General features: G+C 43.2%; 1 protein-coding gene across 2 annotated transcripts; it reads left to right on the forward strand.

Annotated features, from left to right (window-relative positions):
• Positions 1-5,864: 5,864 nt before the first annotated feature.
• On the forward strand, positions 5,865-17,349 carry LOC124871879. Of its 2 annotated transcripts, none has more exons than XM_047371496.1 (2): positions 5,865-6,410; positions 17,260-17,349. In XM_047371496.1, the coding sequence occupies exons 1-2, from the start codon at positions 5,922-5,924 to the stop codon at positions 17,275-17,277; spliced, it is 507 nt and encodes a 168-aa protein (XP_047227452.1). In that variant the 5' UTR covers positions 5,865-5,921; the 3' UTR covers positions 17,278-17,349. The 2 variants fall into 2 exon arrangements, with proteins under 2 accessions (XP_047227452.1, XP_047227451.1); XM_047371495.1 differs by lacking the exon at positions 17,260-17,349 and adding an exon at positions 6,887-7,035.
• Positions 17,350-19,902: the final 2,553 nt, after the last annotated feature.

Consider the following 19,902-nt stretch of genomic DNA (forward strand, 5'->3'; position numbering starts at 1 on the left):
GGCCAGAGGCCTGGCCAGCAAAAAAGGAAGACAGTGGTGAAGTGTCTGATTAATCACTACATCCCCAGGCACGGTTTTCCTGCGAAAATCAGGTCAGATAATGGCACTTAGAGAGGTTGAAAAGTTCATGGGACTGAGCCATTCCTTTGGAACAGTGTACCACCCCCAATCCCAAGGGAAGGTGGAAAGGATGAACCAGACAATCAAAACCAAATTGGCTAAAATCTGTGCACAGACCAAAATGAATTGGGTCAGAGCATTACCTTTAGCTTTGATGTCAGTAAGGAGCTCAGTCAGCCAGAGACATGGGTTGACGCCCCATGAACTACAGACTGGAAGACCTTTTCCAGGCCCAAAAACCAGGTTACCTTTTCTGACTGAATGTGAACAATCTATGTCTCACCGTGATTACTATAGATCTCTCCACAGCTTGGTTGCAGCATTCTCAAAACAGGTGGCCGCCCAACCATCCGAGGCTCAAGCCACCACCTCAGATGCGGAGTGGATCCTCCTGAAAGTCATCAAATGGAAGTGGTCAGAGCCCAGGTGGACGGGTCCATTCCTGGTCACAGAGAGAACCTCACATGCGGTGAGGGTCAAGGGCAAAGGAGACACGTGGTATCATTGGAGCCAGTGTGCAGCAGCAGAGGCACCACAGAGATCGCTGCCAGAGGTCCAGCAGAACCTGAGGGACAACACCAGCACACCAGAAGACCTTTCTCACCCAATTCAAGGGGCAGAATAATCCCCTAGGGTGAGAAAGCAAATCATTTACACCTAAAGGTTAATCTACACCTTAGGTGCACCGTCAAATCAGTGGTCCCACCAATAGGGGCAGAATAATCCCCTGGTGAGACCACTTAGCTCCAGGTCAGTCTACACCTGTGAGTGAAGACCAGGACATCACACAGAAGAGGCGGATGTGATTGAGCTTTCCTCTCTTTCACTGGTGGTCGTAGCTGCTCTCCCACCGAAGAACTTAACTGAACACTCTGAACTTTAAAAAAAAAAAAAAGAGGTCTTTTGTGTTTCACCATATTGTTAATCCTTATCTTCCTTTACAGGTACCTTTGAAAAGAATGGGAGATCAAAAGTTAGGACCCAGGCCCCTTAAGGGTTGGGTCATGGGAGGTATAGGTGCTGTATCATTTTTCACTGTTACATTGATTCTAGGATTGTTGTGTGAACTTCCTTTCCAGACATGCTCCAATCATCCCAGGATCAATAAAAGACAATCCAAACCCCAGGGTCCAGATAAATGCCTCCAGGCGTTTGGGGGAATAGAATTAAATTACACTCTTGGTGCGACCACGACTTTCCAATTTGATCTCTGCGACGTTATCAATTGTAGCTCTTACCAAATCTCAGGCAGCACATGGTTGACGAGGCTCCACTGTTACCAATGCGCTAATGTTGAGCTCTCCACACTCTGTGAGTCCACAAGGGCAGACACACCCAACCCTTTGTGCGGTAGGGGGTGGAGAAATACTATATATTATAGCAGACCATGGAATACCAATATTTTTAACCCTGACCCAACACCTAAACTCGAAGCGCTAAACATATCCCTGATACGCGGTAGTTTACTGAATACCGCCTCAAACGGGCAACAGCCATTTCTTTTAACCCTTAAAGCCTTGACACACAACCCCCTAGGAACACACAACGCCCATTTCATGTTTGGTCTTCGACGAGGATGGAACACACAGAATCCGGAAGGCATCATCAAGATAAAATTCGGAAATCACTCCTATCAGGCAGAGTCAGACAAGGGGAGGATAAAGATAGACTACAACACCTTAAAACCCGTAGAAATTATCCAGATGGCCATGGGATATACTGAAAATAACCTCTGGCTCCAATGGATAGCTCAGACTGCCAAAGAACAAAGTAAATCAGATTGTGTGGCATGCGCGGCTGCCAGACCACATTTAACTACTGATCCTGCTCCTCTGTATCCAGAGGACCAGTGGGGTTATAGCTGTATGCTACAGCTGACTAAAGTGGCTACTCCCACAAACTGTACCACTTTGGCCAGTCTGTTCCCACCCATTGCCAATAACACCAGAGCAGGCCCTTTCACCCCTCAACGAAGAAATGGCACATACACTTGCTTTAACTTCACTTCCACAACACCAAAGGCAAATGTAGGACAAATTCCTCGCGATTGGTGTAACATCACGGAGCCAGGCTCAGTGATAGGTCCCTGGGCAAGATCAGGACTCTACTATTATTGTGGAGGACATCGGCTATTAACTAGGATTCAAAATAATACTATTCGAATGTGTGCCATGGTTAGTTTGCAGGCAAACTAGTTAGAACTTAGTTCGCTATATTACTACAACCATTGAAGGGAAAACCGCACCTCCTCCTTCCCATATGATGCCTTTGCTTGCGGTGGATGCTAACGAGGAGGAGGACGAAGATTAACCCGTAAGAGTAAGTTACAGGGCATCTGATATGTATTACTGTCTAGGGAGCAGAAGGATGGTAGAATATTATATTGGCATATTTGGACAGACTATGGAATAAAGCACGGATAGACACCCTCCAGTTAGAGGGGTCAATACTCCCTGTCAAGACTTAGAAGGTTGTAAGCATCCTTGGGACTACAAAGGCTGGACAGGCAATAGTCCCTGGGCACATGGCATGGCATTGGAGGCAGGGTCAAAAAGCATGATGACGAACATTTCCTTCTGCTCCACAGGTTGTAATGACTGTTCAAATCTTTTATGAAGCATCTTCAAGTAAGTGAAGTCTTAGGAGACTTCAAAAGGGGGAAATTGTGGAGATATATTTTGTGTGTGCATCATTATTATTATGTTCATAACCAGTGTGGGAAATAAAATGTATAACCTGTGTTAGTATAAGACATTGTGTGGCCTGCAAAAGTATTTCTCACAGGGAGGTGAAGTGGAAAATTACTGGGAACTGAAGGAGTGTGTGAAAAGTAGAGACTGACTTACTCCCTTCTCATATCAGTAGAAAACATGGTGCAGGTGCAAGACAATGACTGTCTAAATATGGTAAAGCCGGAAAAGTGTGTACGTGACTACATGTGAGAAAAAACTGTAAACAGGGCGCTGCCCATTTTAATGTGTGTTTTAATAAAAACAATGAACCCAGTGAGAAGCTCCGAAGTCGTCTCGGTGTGTGTCCGGATCACATGAGAGCTTCCCCTGGTCCAGGTACTTTGAATGACATACAGCTGTCTCCGTGTGATTTATTCTAATGTGTTGTGAATTCCTCCAGGTTACGGTGAATAAACGAACGCGCAGAAGGCCTCTTTAAAGGGGTACTTCAACATCATATAGAACCTGCTTGCTTGTCTGAAATCATTGTGTATGCTATTATCAAGTTTAAAAAATCATTTGTAAATATGGAAGGTTGATGTTCAGTGTGAAAAAAAGGCTTTATTTTGTAGAGTATGTGTAGGTCTTATTTTGTAAATCTAGTGTGGTTGTCAGCTATGACTGACTTATTGTGAACACTCATGGAAGCTTATGTCCTGATCTCTGCCTCAGAGCCACTCTCTGTCAGAGGTTACTTAAGTTCACTGGCAGCTGTGTTCTGTTGCTATGGTAATTAATGAGCGCCCAACAGCTGCTGTTTCTCACGCACGCAGCACCACACTTTGTGTCTCATCATGGCCTGGCTTTATAACATGGTGGCACTACTGCCCATAACTCGGAAACCGTAAGGGCTATCAACGTCATTCTTGGACCGTTTTTCTCAGAACGGACAGGGGAACGCGAATATTAACACATTTATGTTGAAAATTCAATAATAAAGGCACAACACTAGGTGAAAAAAAGGGAAAAATTGAGAAAAACACAAAAATGCCTGAACATGCTCTCGAACAACGTCTAATACCTCGAAAACTATAAGGGCTATCAATTTGATTCATGCACCGTATTAATCAGCAGGGTCTGGTGAACAATCATGGAGCTTCTCAATTTTCTACAAAAATCTGTCTGCGAGGTGTGACCCTGTGAAAAAGTGGATAATTTTGACCTTTTTTAACCTGAGTGAAGGTGAATTTTTCACTCTCAAACAAACCTACTTCATGAGGAAACGATAAATGGTATCCAAATAATTTTTGGACCATAGGTATCAGCAGGGATGGGTGAAAGATTCTGGAGAATTTCATGTGTCTACAAAAATCCGTGTAGGAGATGTGAGTGTACAAAAGTGGATGATTTTGAAATTTGTTAATTTCAAGCGATTTTGGGAAGGACAGATTTGGTACTCCTAAACAAACCTTTTTCATGACAAAACGATAAAAGGTATCAAAAACATTCCTTCACTGTGAGCGCCAGCAAGGTCTGAAGATTAATTGGTGCAAAGCTCATGTCTGTAACTTGAACGGTTTAGGAGAGGCGGCGATTCGAAAACATGTGAGTTTAAAGATTTTTTGCTCTGATTTTTTCTGAAATTCCTATAGGTTTTCCATTCAGGGTGTGTTGACTTTGCGTTACTCCCGGACGTGTTGCATGAAATCCGTTAGTCCTACATTAATGAGAGTGACATTTTCTGAATCGCGAAAGAGCATCCTACATTTTGGTACCTAATTTGTGCCAGTAGAGTGAAAATTGAGCGAGTGAGGAGAGTTTGTTCGTACTTTCTCAGGTTATTCAACAACCTAGAGTGTACACTCTACCAACTGACGAATTCCGCCATAGGATTACATTATAAAATCAAAAACGTCAAAAATCTTGCCTAAAATTTGAATCGCAATTGTAGAAGAACCGTAATAGATATCAAAAAGCTGAATCATTTGAAGATAGCTTCTTGTCTTGTGAACATTTTAAAAATTGAATGGTGTTTCTAGCTGAAAGTATGCAGAAGTAGTAAGCTGTTAAAGAGCACAAAGTTTTAGCTGAATTTTGCGGAATTGTTAAGATTTTCCATTCATTTCAATGGGCCAAAAATCGGCACAAAAAGCTGAATATTTTAAAAAGTATAAAAAGTATTAATACCAAAAGTCATAGCTGTAATGTCCTAAATGAGATGAACATTTTAAAAGTTGAATGGCTGAAATAGCACAAAGTATGAAGAAGGAGATAGGTGCCAAAACAAGTGTTAGATATAGATGCGTTTCAGGAGGATGATGTCATCACGCACGCTACCTTGCTACCGCCATGTTGAGTACCGAACGCTAAGCTCCGTGGCGCTTTCTCTCAGACCAGGATGGATCGTTTTCATTTAAATCCCCACGAACTTAAACGATACAATGAAAAAATTGCTGTTATTGGATGCGATCCATACGAAGTTCCTGCAGACTGTTTTCAACACCTTTCATCAACTGACAGGCTTCCAGATTTTTCCTTCCACGACTTATACATTTATCTGATACACAACCCGTCTTCATACACCGGGGAAAGTCTGAAAGCTTTTAAAAGCACGGATGCCTATCGATATTTCACGGCTGGCTGGGTCATTGACCCGAAAATATGGTATCAGAAGAACAAGAAAATATTCTTATGTAAAGCAAAGGTAAGTAGTGTTCTACTGATCTTTATGCTTGATGTAAACAGCGGCTAACACTGTTAGCATTGCAAAGGGGTAAGCTAGGATCATTTAAATCATCCACTGATACATAGAGCAGGACTAATGATTAATGTAAGAGTGATGTTAAGTTCCTAAATAAACAATTTTGAAATTTCAAGGGGTGGGTGAACGAACATCAAGCTCCTGACTGTTGCAAAAAGTCACGTAGGTGGGGGGGTTCCGAGTACCTGAGGTTAATATGTTGTACTTGTCCCAAGAAAATTAAAGTCTCACACTCATCTTGATAAGTATTTTCTAGTTCTACTTTACTAATAGATCACATTCTTTAACTTCAGGTGAGTCACTCTCAGGCCATAAATGCCACACCCACACAACCCTGGGTTGTTGTCAGAGAGGATGGGACAGTGCTAATGGCTCACTGCACCTGTAAAGCAGGATTGGGTGAAGCATGCTCCCATGCAGCTGCACTGATGTATGCACTACTGGCAGCAGTCAATGTCAAAGATGGACAGTCCAGCACTCAGAAGGCCTGTGCCTGGGTCATTCCAGGCAAAACATCTCAAATCCAGTATGAGGAACTGAGCAAAATATCAATGACCAAGAAGAATAAATCAAAATCCACTACACTGCCCAGCATTCCTGTCCCTTCAGAGGATGAATACATGAGGTTCTTCCAACAGCTGCACGAGTGTGATGTCCAGGAAGGAAATCCCAATGGAACGGCTATTTTGTCTGTCATCGCGGGTCACTCTGACAAATACATACCAAAGACTGTCCAACTGAACTTGCCACAACCTCTGACAAGTCTCTTCTCGAATGCAAGATTACAAGCAGATTTATCATCACTACTGGTAGAGAGTGAAAAGGTCTTTGATGATCTTCAGCTAACGGAAAAAGAGGTATGTACATTGGCTGTCTAATTCTTCACTAAATTTGTAAAGCACTTCCTTATTTTTTATATTATTGGTATACTCAATAAGATTACTACACTTTTGGTAAAAGCTTCTGGTAAATGCATATTGGGTAAGTACTGGTATTAAGTATACTATTTGTACTTTGCTTAACACAAGGGTCCGCAACCTAAGGCTCCAAAGCCACAAGTGGCTCTTTGGATCTTCCACAGTGGGTCTTGATAACATAGGATAAAAATAAAAACCAACTAATGTTTTTTTTTTCCTGAAGACCTTTTTAAAAAACTGCTTTTTACTTAAAATGTCATGTAACATTTGTGGCTCTAAACGAGTGTTATTTAGCTGGGCCGAGGGCAAATTTGGATCGTAAAGGTTGCAGACCCTGGCTTAACATTAATATAAACAGATGTATCACCATTAAAAACTGCATTTAACTAACCTTCAGTGTTCAAAACATCTTGCAGTCATTTTCAGTAGAAAAGGCAACTAGAGAACAGTCAGCCAGCAAGGTGTGGTTTGAGCAAAGAGCAGGCAGAGTCACAGCATCGGTCTTCCATGAGGCAGGCAGGACAGTGGCATATCCTTGATTAAAAGGAATTGTTACCCTCGATCCTGTCAGGTTTCTACTGAGGCAGTGAGGTAAAGACAGAAGTGCACATGGAAAGGCTACATAACCAACCAGGTTTACCCAGGGTTGGTTTTTATTTAATTTTTAAGGGATATTGCAGAGTAACAAAGTTATTATCATTACACTTCAAAGACTTAAGTGATGCAAGCTCAAGATAAGATCCCAGTCCTAACACTTGTTGGGTTTATGATTATTGATTGATTAATCTTGATCAATAATTATAATTACAAATCATAACCTGACAAAATCAACTTCCTAACCAAAATCCTCATTTATGAATCGAGACCAGAGATGTTTCTGGTGTTGTAATTGTGGCTCAACACCTTTGACAATTACAACCGTTAAATACTCCGTAATAATTCATAACTATTGCCGGAGATGTCACTGTTTAATCGACCGTTTCTGCCGAAACGTGTGGAACGTTAACCTTATTTTGACTGACGAATCACTTTCGCACACAATGAACACAAAACGCTCTCTCTTTATCTATGTGAATATTTATTAATTTTCACCTACTCAACATGCAAAATTCTACAAACACAGGGGTAACACATCTAAATAAGCAAAATTCAACAAACGGTAGTGGGTATGTATTGAATCAACCAGCAGTTTATGGCACAACAGACGAAGGAAATGAGAATATGAGTGGTGTGGTGGCGAGTGGTGGGGGGTTGGAGCGCAGCTCCGACTGTCCTTTATGATCTTCTGATCATAAAACCTCCCCCCAACTCCTGAGCACAAAGGATTCTAACTTTTGGCGGCAAGCTAGCACAGTGAGATTGAAGACAAAAGGGAAATGGAGAATTTTACCATGAGGTCGTTTAACAGTCCAGTCTTACAACGCACCCGCGTTGACTCTCAGATAGTAAACACAAACAGCTCTAGGACCGCGATGGATCCCGATATTAACATAACACATCAAAGTTTCAATAAGCAAGGTTACATGCACATATCATTCAGAACACATGAGATCCTAACCAGCGATTCTGATCGCTTCTACAACCTCTGACCCTGCCCAGGCCTTCTAATAAAGAAATAAAAGATTAAATAAAAGATGGGTTTTACTTGTTGAAGCTTCCTTCGGGGCAGCGAGTGGGAGGAAAAAAAGGGGGTCTGAGTGTTGTTGCGCATCCGCAGTTACACCAAGAGAGCGGTCAGTCCTGTCCTTTGGTCTTCGGTCAAGCATCAGGAGGCCTGGTGTCTGTGCAAGTAGTCCAATATTCAGCAACAAGTGGTCCAACATTCCCCCCTAGGTTCAAAGGGTGAGATGAATCGCAGTCTTTGAAGCTACTGGGACCATTCTGTCCTTTGCTGAACAATCAGTGATCCGTGGCGAAGCATAACAAAACAAACTGTCTGTGTTCCTCAAAACCTGTGCCTGGGCAGAGTGGAGGTCAGCCTGGGCAGGACTAAACTCTGACTAAACTCATACCTTTCTACGTTGTTCAATGAGAAAATACAGGACAATACATTCATGTCATCATTACATTCCTTGGTCATCAGCTTTGGTAACCCTGAGACAAAATGAAACAATAAAAGATATCGTACATATATATGTATATATATAAAAAAAACAAAAAACAAAATCATGGTTCATAGCTTATTCGTCCAACTTCTATTAGGCACTGGACCCTGGCTGTGTCATTGGCAAAGGCGGTGCTATGAACCGTGGGGAAATGAATGTGAGGGAATCAATCCTGAACTGTAAACGCTTAACTGCCTGTGTGTAATCTAAAAAAAACCGAATGGTTAAAACAGGTTTAGGCTTAAACCTTTAGCTGTTCCGGATGATGATGGGTTTTAATATGACTCCTGTCTCTAAACTATCTAGATGTGGAAAGAGGGAGAAAATAATAAATGAATTGCAGTACTTAGGCTATAAGCCAGGTGTGTTTGTGGAGGTTGCAAGGTGTCTGCTGTGGTGGACTTAGGATTTCTCTACTAAGTTCAGCAGAACTGGGCCAGTGGGTATCTGTGCCTCGGTGGGACTGTCTACAGATGAACCAACCTCCTTTAACAAGATTTTGCATGAAATCTCTGGCAGCATGGGTGTGTCCATTACATCATTCTTAAACACTTTTGTGAGGTCTGCTGTGCATGCAGAGTGTTATGGAAAGTTATCGTGCCAACTTACAGTTTAAAACTGTGTCCTAGAAGGTAGTTATATGTTTAACTGTTTCTGTTGAAGAAAGTTGTTAGTGATTAGTGCATGTTAGTGTGAGTTCATAAAACATGCACCTATTTAACTAGTCCTACGCACTAGTCTCTCCTTTCCCGGACATTGAGACAAGCTCTGTTCTTGGGGAGGAGAGTTCGATGTAGGACTTCATCTGATTCAGCCAAAGAGCAGCAGCTGGGATGATGGTGTCAACCTTTTCTGATAAGAATCCAACCCACTTGATGAAGCTGCATATCACAGTTAGGAGGAATTTGTTACCTCTTGTTAATTTTGGAGCTGGTTCGACCCAGTTGGTCTGAAGGTGGAACCAAGGTAATGTAACCCCCCTTCGCTGAAGCGGAGGTTGACTGGTTGGCTGGGATGGCTGAAACTGGCGGCAGGTTAAACATCCTTTGATGTAGACCTGGGTGTCGTGAGACCTTGGAGGCCAGCGCACCATCTGTTGGAGGGTGTGGAGTGTGGCTTTGTAGCTCCTATGGCACCCTACGGGACAGTAATGGGCGTAGGATAATGTGACCCCCCTTTGGTCTGTTGGAACAATGTCCACAGCGTGGGAGAGCTGTTTGATGCCAATCTGCACACTGGAGGTGCACACTCTGGTTGTCTTGAAGAAAGGGCAGAGCCAATCTGCTAAAAGGAGTGTGTGGCTGTGTTGTGCCTCAGTTACAAGGGGGTCTTTTTGGCACAAACGGTCATACAGCTCTCTAATGGTTGATGGATGTCCCAGCCAGAATGCTAGTAGCACTTCTGGTATGAACATGGTTTCCAGGTGTACACCTTCCACCACTTTGGGGTTGTAAGTGTCCACACCTGGGTTCTTTAAAGAGCCAAGCAATGCATGACTGCATCTGGCAGGAGTTTCCTGGATGGCTGGGTGCAGCTGTGTCTCAGAGGTGCACATGACCGGCTCTGATGAGAGCCTGAGAGGTTCTTCGGGCTCCTCTAAGCTGGTGATCTGGTTGGCCACAAAGAGTGGTTTGCTGCTTAAACCCAGTGGGTCTTGCACCTCCGCATGGACGCAGAGTTGGTCCTGGTGGCAGTCAATGAGTGGGGCCAGCCTGTCCAGCAGGTCCTGGCCACCACAAAAAAGGTCTTTGTTTAATGTGCACATACAGGTCCTTCTCAAAATATTAGCATATTGTGATAAAGTTCATTATTTTCCATAATGTAATGATGAAAATTTAACATTCATATATTTTAGATTCATTGCACGCTAACTGAAATATTTCAGGTCTTTTATTGTCTTAATACGGATGATTTTGGCATACAGCTCATGAAAACCCAAAATTCCTATCTCACAAAATTAGCATATTTCATCCGACCAATAAAAGAAAAGTGTTTTTAATACAAAAAACGTCAACCTTCAAATAATCATGTACAGTTATGCACTCAATACTTGGTCGGGAATCCTTTTGCAGAAATGACTGCTTCAATGCGGCGTGGCATGGAGGCAATCAGCCTGTGGCACTGCTGAGGTCTTATGGAGGCCCAGGATGCTTCGATAGCAGCCTGTAGCTCATCCAGAGTGTTGGGTCTTGAGTCTCTCAACGTTCTCTTCACAATATCCCACAGATTCTCTATGGGGTTCAGGTCAGAAGAGTTGGCAGGCCAATTGAGCACAGTGATACCATGGTCAGTAAACCATTTACCAGTGGTTTTGGCACTGTGAGCAGGTGCCAGGTCGTGCTGAAAAATGAAATCTTCATCTCCATAAAGCTTTTCAGCAGATGGAAGCATGAAGTGCTCCAAAATCTCCTGATAGCTAGCTGCATTGACCATGCCCTTGATAAAACACAGTGGACCAACACCAGCAGCTGACACGGCACCCCAGACCATCACTGACTGTGGGTACTTGACACTGGACTTCTGGCATTTTGGCATTTCCTTCTCCCCAGTCTTCCTCCAGACTCTGGCACCTTGATTTCCGAATGACATGCAGAATTTGCTTTCGTCCAAAAAAAGTACTTTGGACCACTGAGCAACAGTCCAGTGCTGCTTCTCTGTAGCCCAGGTCAGGCGCTTCTGCCGCTGTTTCTGGTTCAAAAGTGGCTTGACCTGGGGAATGCGGCACCTGTAGCCCATTTCCTGCACACGCCTGTGCACGGTGGCTCTGGATGTTTCTACTCCAGACTCAGTCCACTGCTTCCGCAGGTCCCCCAAGGTCTGGAATCGGCCCTTCTCCACAATCTTCCTCAGGGTCCGGTCACCTCTTCTCGTTGTGCAGCGTTTTCTGCCACACTTTTTCCTTCCCACAGACTTCCCACTGAGGTGCCTTGATACAGCACTCTGGGAACCGCCTATTTTTTTCAGAAATTTCTTTCTGTGTCTTACCCTCTTGCTTGAGGGTGTCAATAGTGGCCTTCTGGACAGCAGTCAGGTCGGCAGTCTTACCCATGATTTGGGATTTGAGTGATGAACCAGGCTGGGAGTTTTAAAGGCCTCAGGAATCTTTTGCAGGTGTTTAGAGTTAACTCGTTGATTCAGACGATTAGGTTCATAGCTCATTTAGAGACCCTTTTAATGATATGCCAATTTTGTGAGATAGGAATGTTGGGTTTTCATGAGCTGTATGCCAAAATCATCCATATTAAGATAATAAAAGCCCTGAAATATTTCAGTTAGTGTGCAATGAATCTAAAATATATGAATGTTTAATATTCATCATGACATTATGGAAAATAATGAACTTTATCACAATATGCTAATATTTTGAGAAGGACCTGTATAGATGGGGTGCACCAGAGCCGTGTCTTCGAGTGTGATGTCCAGCTCCACCCAACTAGTGATGCATGATCGGTTTTGGGTGCGGCTGGTGATACTTACATCACGAACTTCAGCCTGAAGTGGTTTACTGAGGGAGAGCATGGCTCTACTCACCTCCTCAAACGAGACCGAGAACATCAGGCTGATCTCTGATCCTGTTTTAAAATGGAACCTCAGTTTGACATGTCCTCCTATACTGGTGAGATCGTATAGGTAACCTATATGTTCATTATGGTTCAGTTTACCTAAGAACCTTGGAGCAATTGTTTGTGGTGTTTCTCCTGGAGAGGTCCCAAGGGGTTCTTGGAGTTCCCCAGGTTTGTCTCCCCATCCGATCAGGTAGCCTCTGATGGCTGTGGAGACTGGGTCCACGCCTAGTCATGCTGACGGGAAGTTTGGGTCTGGTTTAACTGGAGGGTCGGCTTCCTGTTTCAAGGGTTGTGGGGGCGTGGTGGCCTGACGCACCGCTTCCGTCACCATCTTACGCAAGGCCTCCTCCATCTCTTTCCCCATAATCCCTTCTGCGTGTCGGTTCCACCCTTTTCCATCAGGTTTACCTTTAGGCTTCACGTGATGGTCAGGTCATCTGTTCGACCGGAAATGGTCCGGCAACTTTGACTGTGGTTGGTATTCAGTACCACCCCCCCAGTCCAGCTGACCAAACCTACGTTGTTCCCTGAACCTGTTCTTTACATGGGTTCTGGTTGAAGGCATTTCCTGACCTTGTAACGCAAGGCTGGTTCTTTCAGTCTGGACCTGTAAAACTCTAGCCTCGCTCTCCGATCCCTTGGTCGGGCGAGCACGTGTTTCCCACGCCATGTGAGCATATTTGCGGATCTCTTGCATGCTCATGGCCTTGGTTCTGCAATACATAGTAACATCGTATCGCACACTTTCATGAAGGTTGTGGAGGAACAGGGATTTAAAAGCATGTTCCTCCTCAATGCCTGGCGCATTGCGTCCTTGGAAGTAAACGGCTCTCAAGCGCCGGTAATACTCCCTGGGTGCTTCGCTTTTCTTTTGCTGGATCGTGAAAGCACCAGGTGTTGCGGAGGCCCGGTCTGTGTACACAGAATATTCTTCCCTTAAAGCTTCGCAAAGGGTTGAATAACGGTCTCGGACTGCGGGTGTCAGGCTCTCCATGAAAACATGGACGCTCCTGGACGCTGTCTTCCAGATGAGCTTCAGTTTCTCCCGTGCTGATGGGCAGTACAAATCTAGATGACAGTGTTCCACTTCCCTAAGGTAATCATCAATGTTTGATTCTGCCTTATTAGGGTCGAAACGCTCTATGTCTTTGGCCAGGGACTCAAGCTGGCGGGTGCGCAATCCAATCTCAGGGATTGGTCCCGGCCAATGTAAGTTATCATCGGAGAGTTCACTCCGGCTGCACTCAGGGGGTATCGGTGCATCACGCCTCATCCTCGGAGGAGGCAGTAGAGGCTGCTCCCGGTATAAATGTGGGCCCTGTGCTTCCCGGACTCGGGTCCTGGGCAGCAGTTGAGGGCGATAGGAACCACCTGAATCCCAGGGGCGGCACTCCTGTCGCCTTGGCGGAGGTGAGGGATCGTAGAGGACCGTACTGCGAGTCACGTTTGATGGCTGCTCGCATCTGAACCGTGAACTATTTACACCTGCAGGGTCCCCAGCTAGGTACCGTTCATGGCTGCTGATTGCAGTGGGGTGGGGCACCGCACCACTGAACCTATTCTGACTACTTACACCTGTTCTTGCCTCGGTGGATGTATGGGGAACCCTATGAGCCTGGAAAGGTAATCTCTGGAGAGCAGCTTCTACATCCTCCAGATCTGACCTGCAGGTTCTCTCAGGGTTTCGCAGGTATGGCTCACCTCCAAAGGTTTCAACCTGTGAGGTGGGTTTTGGTTCGTCCCCCCATTCTTCCAGGGGGGGAGGGGTGGCATGGCTACCCTCTATTGCTTCCAATCTATTTCCAACTTCTGTTATTTCACCTCTAAGGACATCCACTGTCTGCAAAGTATCATTCAGCTCGAACTGCAGTTTAACGCGCTGGTCAACTTCCAACATTAACCTTCGCTGATACAACAGAGTGAGCTGTCCTAACACATCTGAGACCCGTCTGTCCTTCGGTGGGTCTTTAATGACTTGGAGCAACTCCTGAATCCTGGCTTCACATTGCTCAATGCCATAATCATTGAGACCTTTAAGCTCCTCGGGGGACAACAGAATCAATGACCCAATCACCTCTTGTGCCTGCATTCCTATGGGGTCCTCCACCATACACACATCTCCAGCTGCAGTCTGGGATGTTCCCTCCATCTTTGGCCCAAGATGCACAATGCAAACACACAAACTGTTTATTTATGAACCACCGCTAAAAGAAATTAGCAGCAATTCAACAGGCTAAGCTATTCAGCTGTTAAAGGATTGCTAAAATTAATTAGCCGCACACAACAGGCTAAGCTGTTCAGTGATTAAGGATTGCTAAACTTAATTAGCTGCAAACAACAGGCTAAGCTGTTCAGTGATTAAGGATTGCTAAACTTAATTAGCTGCACACAACAGGCTAAGCTGTTCAGTGATTAAGGATTGCTAAACTTAATTAGCTGCACACAAACAGGCTAAGCTGTTCAGTGATTAAGGATTGCTAAACTTAATTAGCTGCACACAACAGGCTAAGCTATTCAGCTAGCTGTCTGATTCATACCTGTCTCTTCCAGCTGTATGGGTTTGCTTAAAATGGGCACACAGGTTTGACCGTTCAAACTGTGGCTTACCCAAGTCTATGCTTTAATGGGGTTAATCAAGCAAACACAAAAAAGGGGAAGAAGGGAAAGAATTTTGAAATAACCCAGAAACCAAGTTCAAAATAAAATTTTAAAAATGGAAAAGCGAAACTAAACATTCAATGCTGTTCTTAGCTTCAAATAAGTGTTCTCTAATATGAACCACCTACCTTCCTGTTAGACAACCAAGTTAGTTTTATGAGTCAGATCAAAATATGCTTCACACAATAAAACCCAGCAAAAATGCTTACATTTTATCCAAAAGTGGTAATGAATGATCTGTAACTTCAACTTTGAACTTTACGTTATGCCCTTTTGATCATAGGTGATGGAATAATCTGCCTGTGCTAATGAATTGAGTGATTTAAAAAAAATATCAAAGTAGGAAATGCAATTCGCACTAGTGACCACCAGATGGTACTGAGTGCAGGTCTACGGTTTGGGAAATCCAGCTGCAATCTGTAATCTATTACATGGCCACTAGATGTAGGTGTTGTTCTCTAGCTGACTGGGAGGATGTTGGTCACAACTGTAATTATGCCCAGCGGACACTGGGGCAGGTCTGCTGCTTATCAGCGCTGGTTTTTACAGCTGCAGCGGCAGGCTGGCGACTGGAAATTAACTTTAACTTTTCCACAAGTTAAACCAACTTTCACCTTGCATCCACAACAAACACCTCTGAAAGATAATATTATCCTTTGCAGTAGAACTGAGCACAACCTAGTCAAAATATCCCCTAATTCACAAACGTTCTGTGCGAAACTCAAAAGTCTCACAATACACGTCTAGTTAACGGAGATCACAACTGTTCATTCTGTGCAATAGTGATTTGATGTCTGTCTTTTTAAGGCCCACCCAGGGATGCCATATGTTGGGTTTATGATTATTGATAGATTAATCTTGATCAATAATTATAATTACAAATCATAACCTGACAAAATCAACTTCCTGACCAAAATCCTCATTTATGAATCAAGACCAGAGATGTTTCTGGTGTTGTAATTGTGGCTCAACGCCTTTGACAATTACAACCGTTAAATACTCCGTAATAATTAATAACTATTGCCGGAGATGTCACTGTTTAATTGACCGTTTCTGCCAAAACGTGTGGAACATTAACCTTATTTTGACTGACGAATCACTTTCGCACACAATGAACACAAAACGCTCTCTCTTTATCTATGTGAATATTTATTAATTTTCACCTACTCAACATGCAAAATTCTACAAACACAGGGGTAACACATCTAAATAAGCAAAATTCAACAAACGATAGTGGGTATGTATTGAATCAACCAGCAGTTTATGGCACAACAGACGAAGGCAATGAGAATATGAGTGGTGTGGTGGCGAGTGGTGGGGGATTGGAGCACAGCTCCGACTGTCCTTTATGATCTTCTGATCATAAAACTTCCCCCCCAACTCCTGAGCACAAAGGATTCTAAATTTTGGCGGCAAGCTAGCACAGTGAGATTGAAGACAAAAGGGAAATGGAGAATTTTACCATGAGGTCATTTAACAGTCCAGTCTTACAACGCACCCGCGTTGACTCTCAGATAGTAAACACAAACAGCTCTAGGACCGCGGCGGATCCCGATATCAACATACATCAAAGTTTCAATAAGCAAGGTTACATTCACATATCATTCAGAACACGAGATCCTAACCAGCGATTCTGATCGCTTCTACAACCTCTGACCCTGCCCAGGCCTTCTAATAAAGAAATAAAAGATTAAATAAAAGATGGGTTTTACTTGTTGAAGCTTCCTTCGGGGCAGCGAGTGGGAGGAAAAAAAGGTGGGCTGAGTGTTGTTGCACGTCCGCAGTTACACCAAGAGAGCGATCAGTCCTGTCCTTTGGTCTTTTGACGAAAAGGAAAAATAGGATCTAACCATCAGCAGTCGACTAGGGATGAAACACGATGGCGGTTCGTTTCCTCGAATTCCGTGTTTTAGTTACGTGTTAACTCACGTCTTCGATCGGCAAAGTGAAATTCCTGGCCTTCTCAGTCCAAAAACCTCAGTTATGAATTGTTCGTTGGCCAACGAGAGAGAGAAATAACTGGAAACTCCACGTGGGATTTCTGTTACTTCCAAGGACGCTCCAGTTGCGTGGCAACCCCGTCGAGATTGCCAGCTGGAAAGCAAGTTTTAAAATGCCCGCCTTCCTATATAGCGTCTTGTGACGTCAGACTTGAGACGCCCCGTCATAACAGTCGTGATGCTTGACGGGATATGGAGGCGCGCACTGTCCGGGATACAAAATGGCCGCAAGCATCAGGAGGCCTGGTGTCTGTGCAAGTAGTCCAATATTCAGCAACAAGTGGTCCAACACACTTCCACTATTTCATTTCTGCTCTGTCGAAAAGTCAGGTAATTACACAGTTAGATAATGTTTGCATAACTGCTAATGCACAGGTTTTAGATGTGAAGTAGTATACTCTAGGTTGTGATTGTTGTAAGTAGGAGTCAATCTAATTCATGTGTAACATCATTTTTCTAGATGGGGAAATCTAAATGAGCCAGTAGCAAGGATACATTACATCAAAGCGTTGCAAGATCATCACACAGATTTCCAGGTGACAACAGCAGGTCTTATCATCAACACATCGTTGCCATATATCGGTGCATCGCCAGATATATGGCAACATGTGTCTGCCATGGTAAAGGTGTGCTTGAAATAAAATGTCCTTTTACCCTCAAAAATAGATCTCTTGCCAACAGCTGTAACACTGACACAAACTTCTGTCTAGTGGAAAAGGACAATGTGATGACACTGAAGGCAAATCACAAATACATGTCACAAGTTCAAGCCCACATGCGTATTGCAGGTGTACAGTATTGTGACTTTGTTGTTCAATGAATATCTCAAAGCAGTCAATAATACTAGTGCAATTTTTGAAGTTTTTTCTGTAACACATGGGAAGACTAATTAAAATCTGATCTCTGCTTGGCCACCTTATATTACACAGCCGGAAATACATAACATTCAGTGTGTTGTTGAAAACCCTACTAGCGGTTGATATTGATGTATGAAAACAATGACCTAGGAAAAAAAGTGGTAAATTCATTCTCAAGCGCATTAATGTTTGTAAAAACTGCTGAAAAGGTGACAAACATGACTTAACATTAAGTAATGGTGATATAAAAGAGAATACAACAATCAATTTACAGTAAGAAGGCAGGCCAGTTGACTTATTGACTTTCTCATCTTTGCCTTGGAAACTTTCTTTACTGAATGTTAATGAGTCTACTTCACCCTTGAGTTTACAGATTTCACTCCTTAATCTCATACATTCTTCATTGAGTCTTTTAATTGTGACTTGGCAAGAAGCATTGGTACAGGAACCATCCATCGCCAATCCAACCTCTTGTCTGTCTTCTCCTCCATCCTGCTGGTCATCATCATCCACCTCTTGTCTGTCTTCTCCTCCATCCTGCTGGTCATTGCCATCCACCTCCTGTCTGTCCTCTGCTTTTGCTGTCTCTCCTCTGTCAGCATCAATCACTGCTCTTTTTCTTTTTAGAGCCTGAGTGTGTTCAAACCTGGCCATTTGATAAATCCTCTTTCGCTTGTTTGGAGAACTTAGATGAGGAAATATTGTTGGCATGTAGTCTGGGCTTAGTGGGTTTTGGCTTTTTGCACCTGATGAGACAAAGGTTTCAGTTAATGTAACTAGGTCTGTGTCCAAAGCAGCTACAACGAAGAAACCAGAGAAATGAAACATCTTGCTAGGTTAATCTAAGATCAGCACAATATATCATCAAGCTTATTAGCTTGTAATACTGTAAGTTTTCAACTTCTGTTGCTGTATATTTTACTCATTATGTTGCGCACGTTCAATTGAATGAAATGTAAAAATACTACATTAATCTCAAAGATCCTGCTGTAGACAGATATCTAAGCTAACAACTGCTATCTCTGAAGCTAAATATTCCGATCTTCATATCAAATGCCTTTGTTACACACGGTGTCTAATCAGTTTCATTCTAATCACTTAATTTTCTGAAAAATATGTTCAAGACATTAAATCCAGTTGGCAGTAGCTTGAGCTAGCTCTCCTGACGTGCTTTGAAACTCACACAATACAAAATGTGCACTGCACAGACGGCTACTTGCAGTCGGCGTCCAGTTAGCCCTCCTGATCGCTGACAGCCATCTCTGACGACGTTCTTCCTCTTTCGGTAAGCGATGAAAATAAATATTTGGGTCACCTTTCTTATTATCACACCCAACTGCACAACACACGGACGGCATCTTCGACGACCAGGGCACCAAAGAAGGTACTCAATATGGCGGCGGCTAGAGTTTGTCGAGCATGTGACATCAGCTGCAAGGCATCTATAGATAATAATAAAGAGAAACAGGATCTCTCTTGTGTGAGCAGTATTTCATAGGAACACTGCATCCCACTGTCTTCCTCCTGGATGAGCATCACCTGTTGAAAAACTTTCATCATATAGTCAGTTGTTTCACATATTAACTCAGACCTTTACATTATACCAGTAGGTGAAGTTGTCAGTATCTCATGTAGACTGACATATACTGTTGCATTTTGAGAGGATCTCAGATTAAACTAGAAAAATTTGCATTTCCTACGAAAATGCAGTGTGAATGCTGTAAGCTGAATTTTTTAGCTGAAAGCTGGCCGAAACAAGCTAGGTCTGAAGATAAATCTGCACAAGGCTCATGTCTCTACCTCGAACGGTTTATGAGAGGCGGCGATTCGAAAACATGTGACTTTAAGGATTTTTTGCTCAGATTTTTTCTGAAAGTCCTATAGATTTCCTATACAAGGTATGTTAACTTTGCGTTGCTTTGGGGCGTGAAAACTGTTTGTCCCACATCAATGAGGGTGACATTTTCTTAATCGCGAAAGAGCAACCTACGTTTTGATACATAATTTGTATAGGTTATTCAAAAATCTACAGTGTACACTCTAGCAACAGAAGAATTCCGTCATTGGAATACATTATAAAACTAAAAATCTGAAAAAATTGTAATAAAGTTTGAATCCAAATTGTAGAAAAACTGTAAAAGATATCAAAAAGTTGAATTATACAATAATAGCAGAGGGCTGTGAAAGCATTTTAAAAGTTGAATGGTGAAGTAGTTAAATGGCAAAAACAGTGAATTTTTGGCAGA

This window comes from Girardinichthys multiradiatus, chromosome 7 (assembly GCF_021462225.1).
Source record: "Girardinichthys multiradiatus isolate DD_20200921_A chromosome 7, DD_fGirMul_XY1, whole genome shotgun sequence".
NCBI lineage: Eukaryota > Metazoa > Chordata > Actinopteri > Cyprinodontiformes > Goodeidae > Girardinichthys > Girardinichthys multiradiatus.

Coding starts and splice junctions, on each gene's coding strand:
- LOC124871879 (XM_047371495.1), top strand. CDS start 5,922: ATGGCTCACTGCACCTGTAAAGCAGGATTGGGTGAAGCATGCTCCCAT. Junction 6,411..6,886: donor TTCAGCTAACGGAAAAAGAG/GTATGTACATTG, acceptor AACATCTTGCAG/TCATTTTCAGTAGAAAAGGC.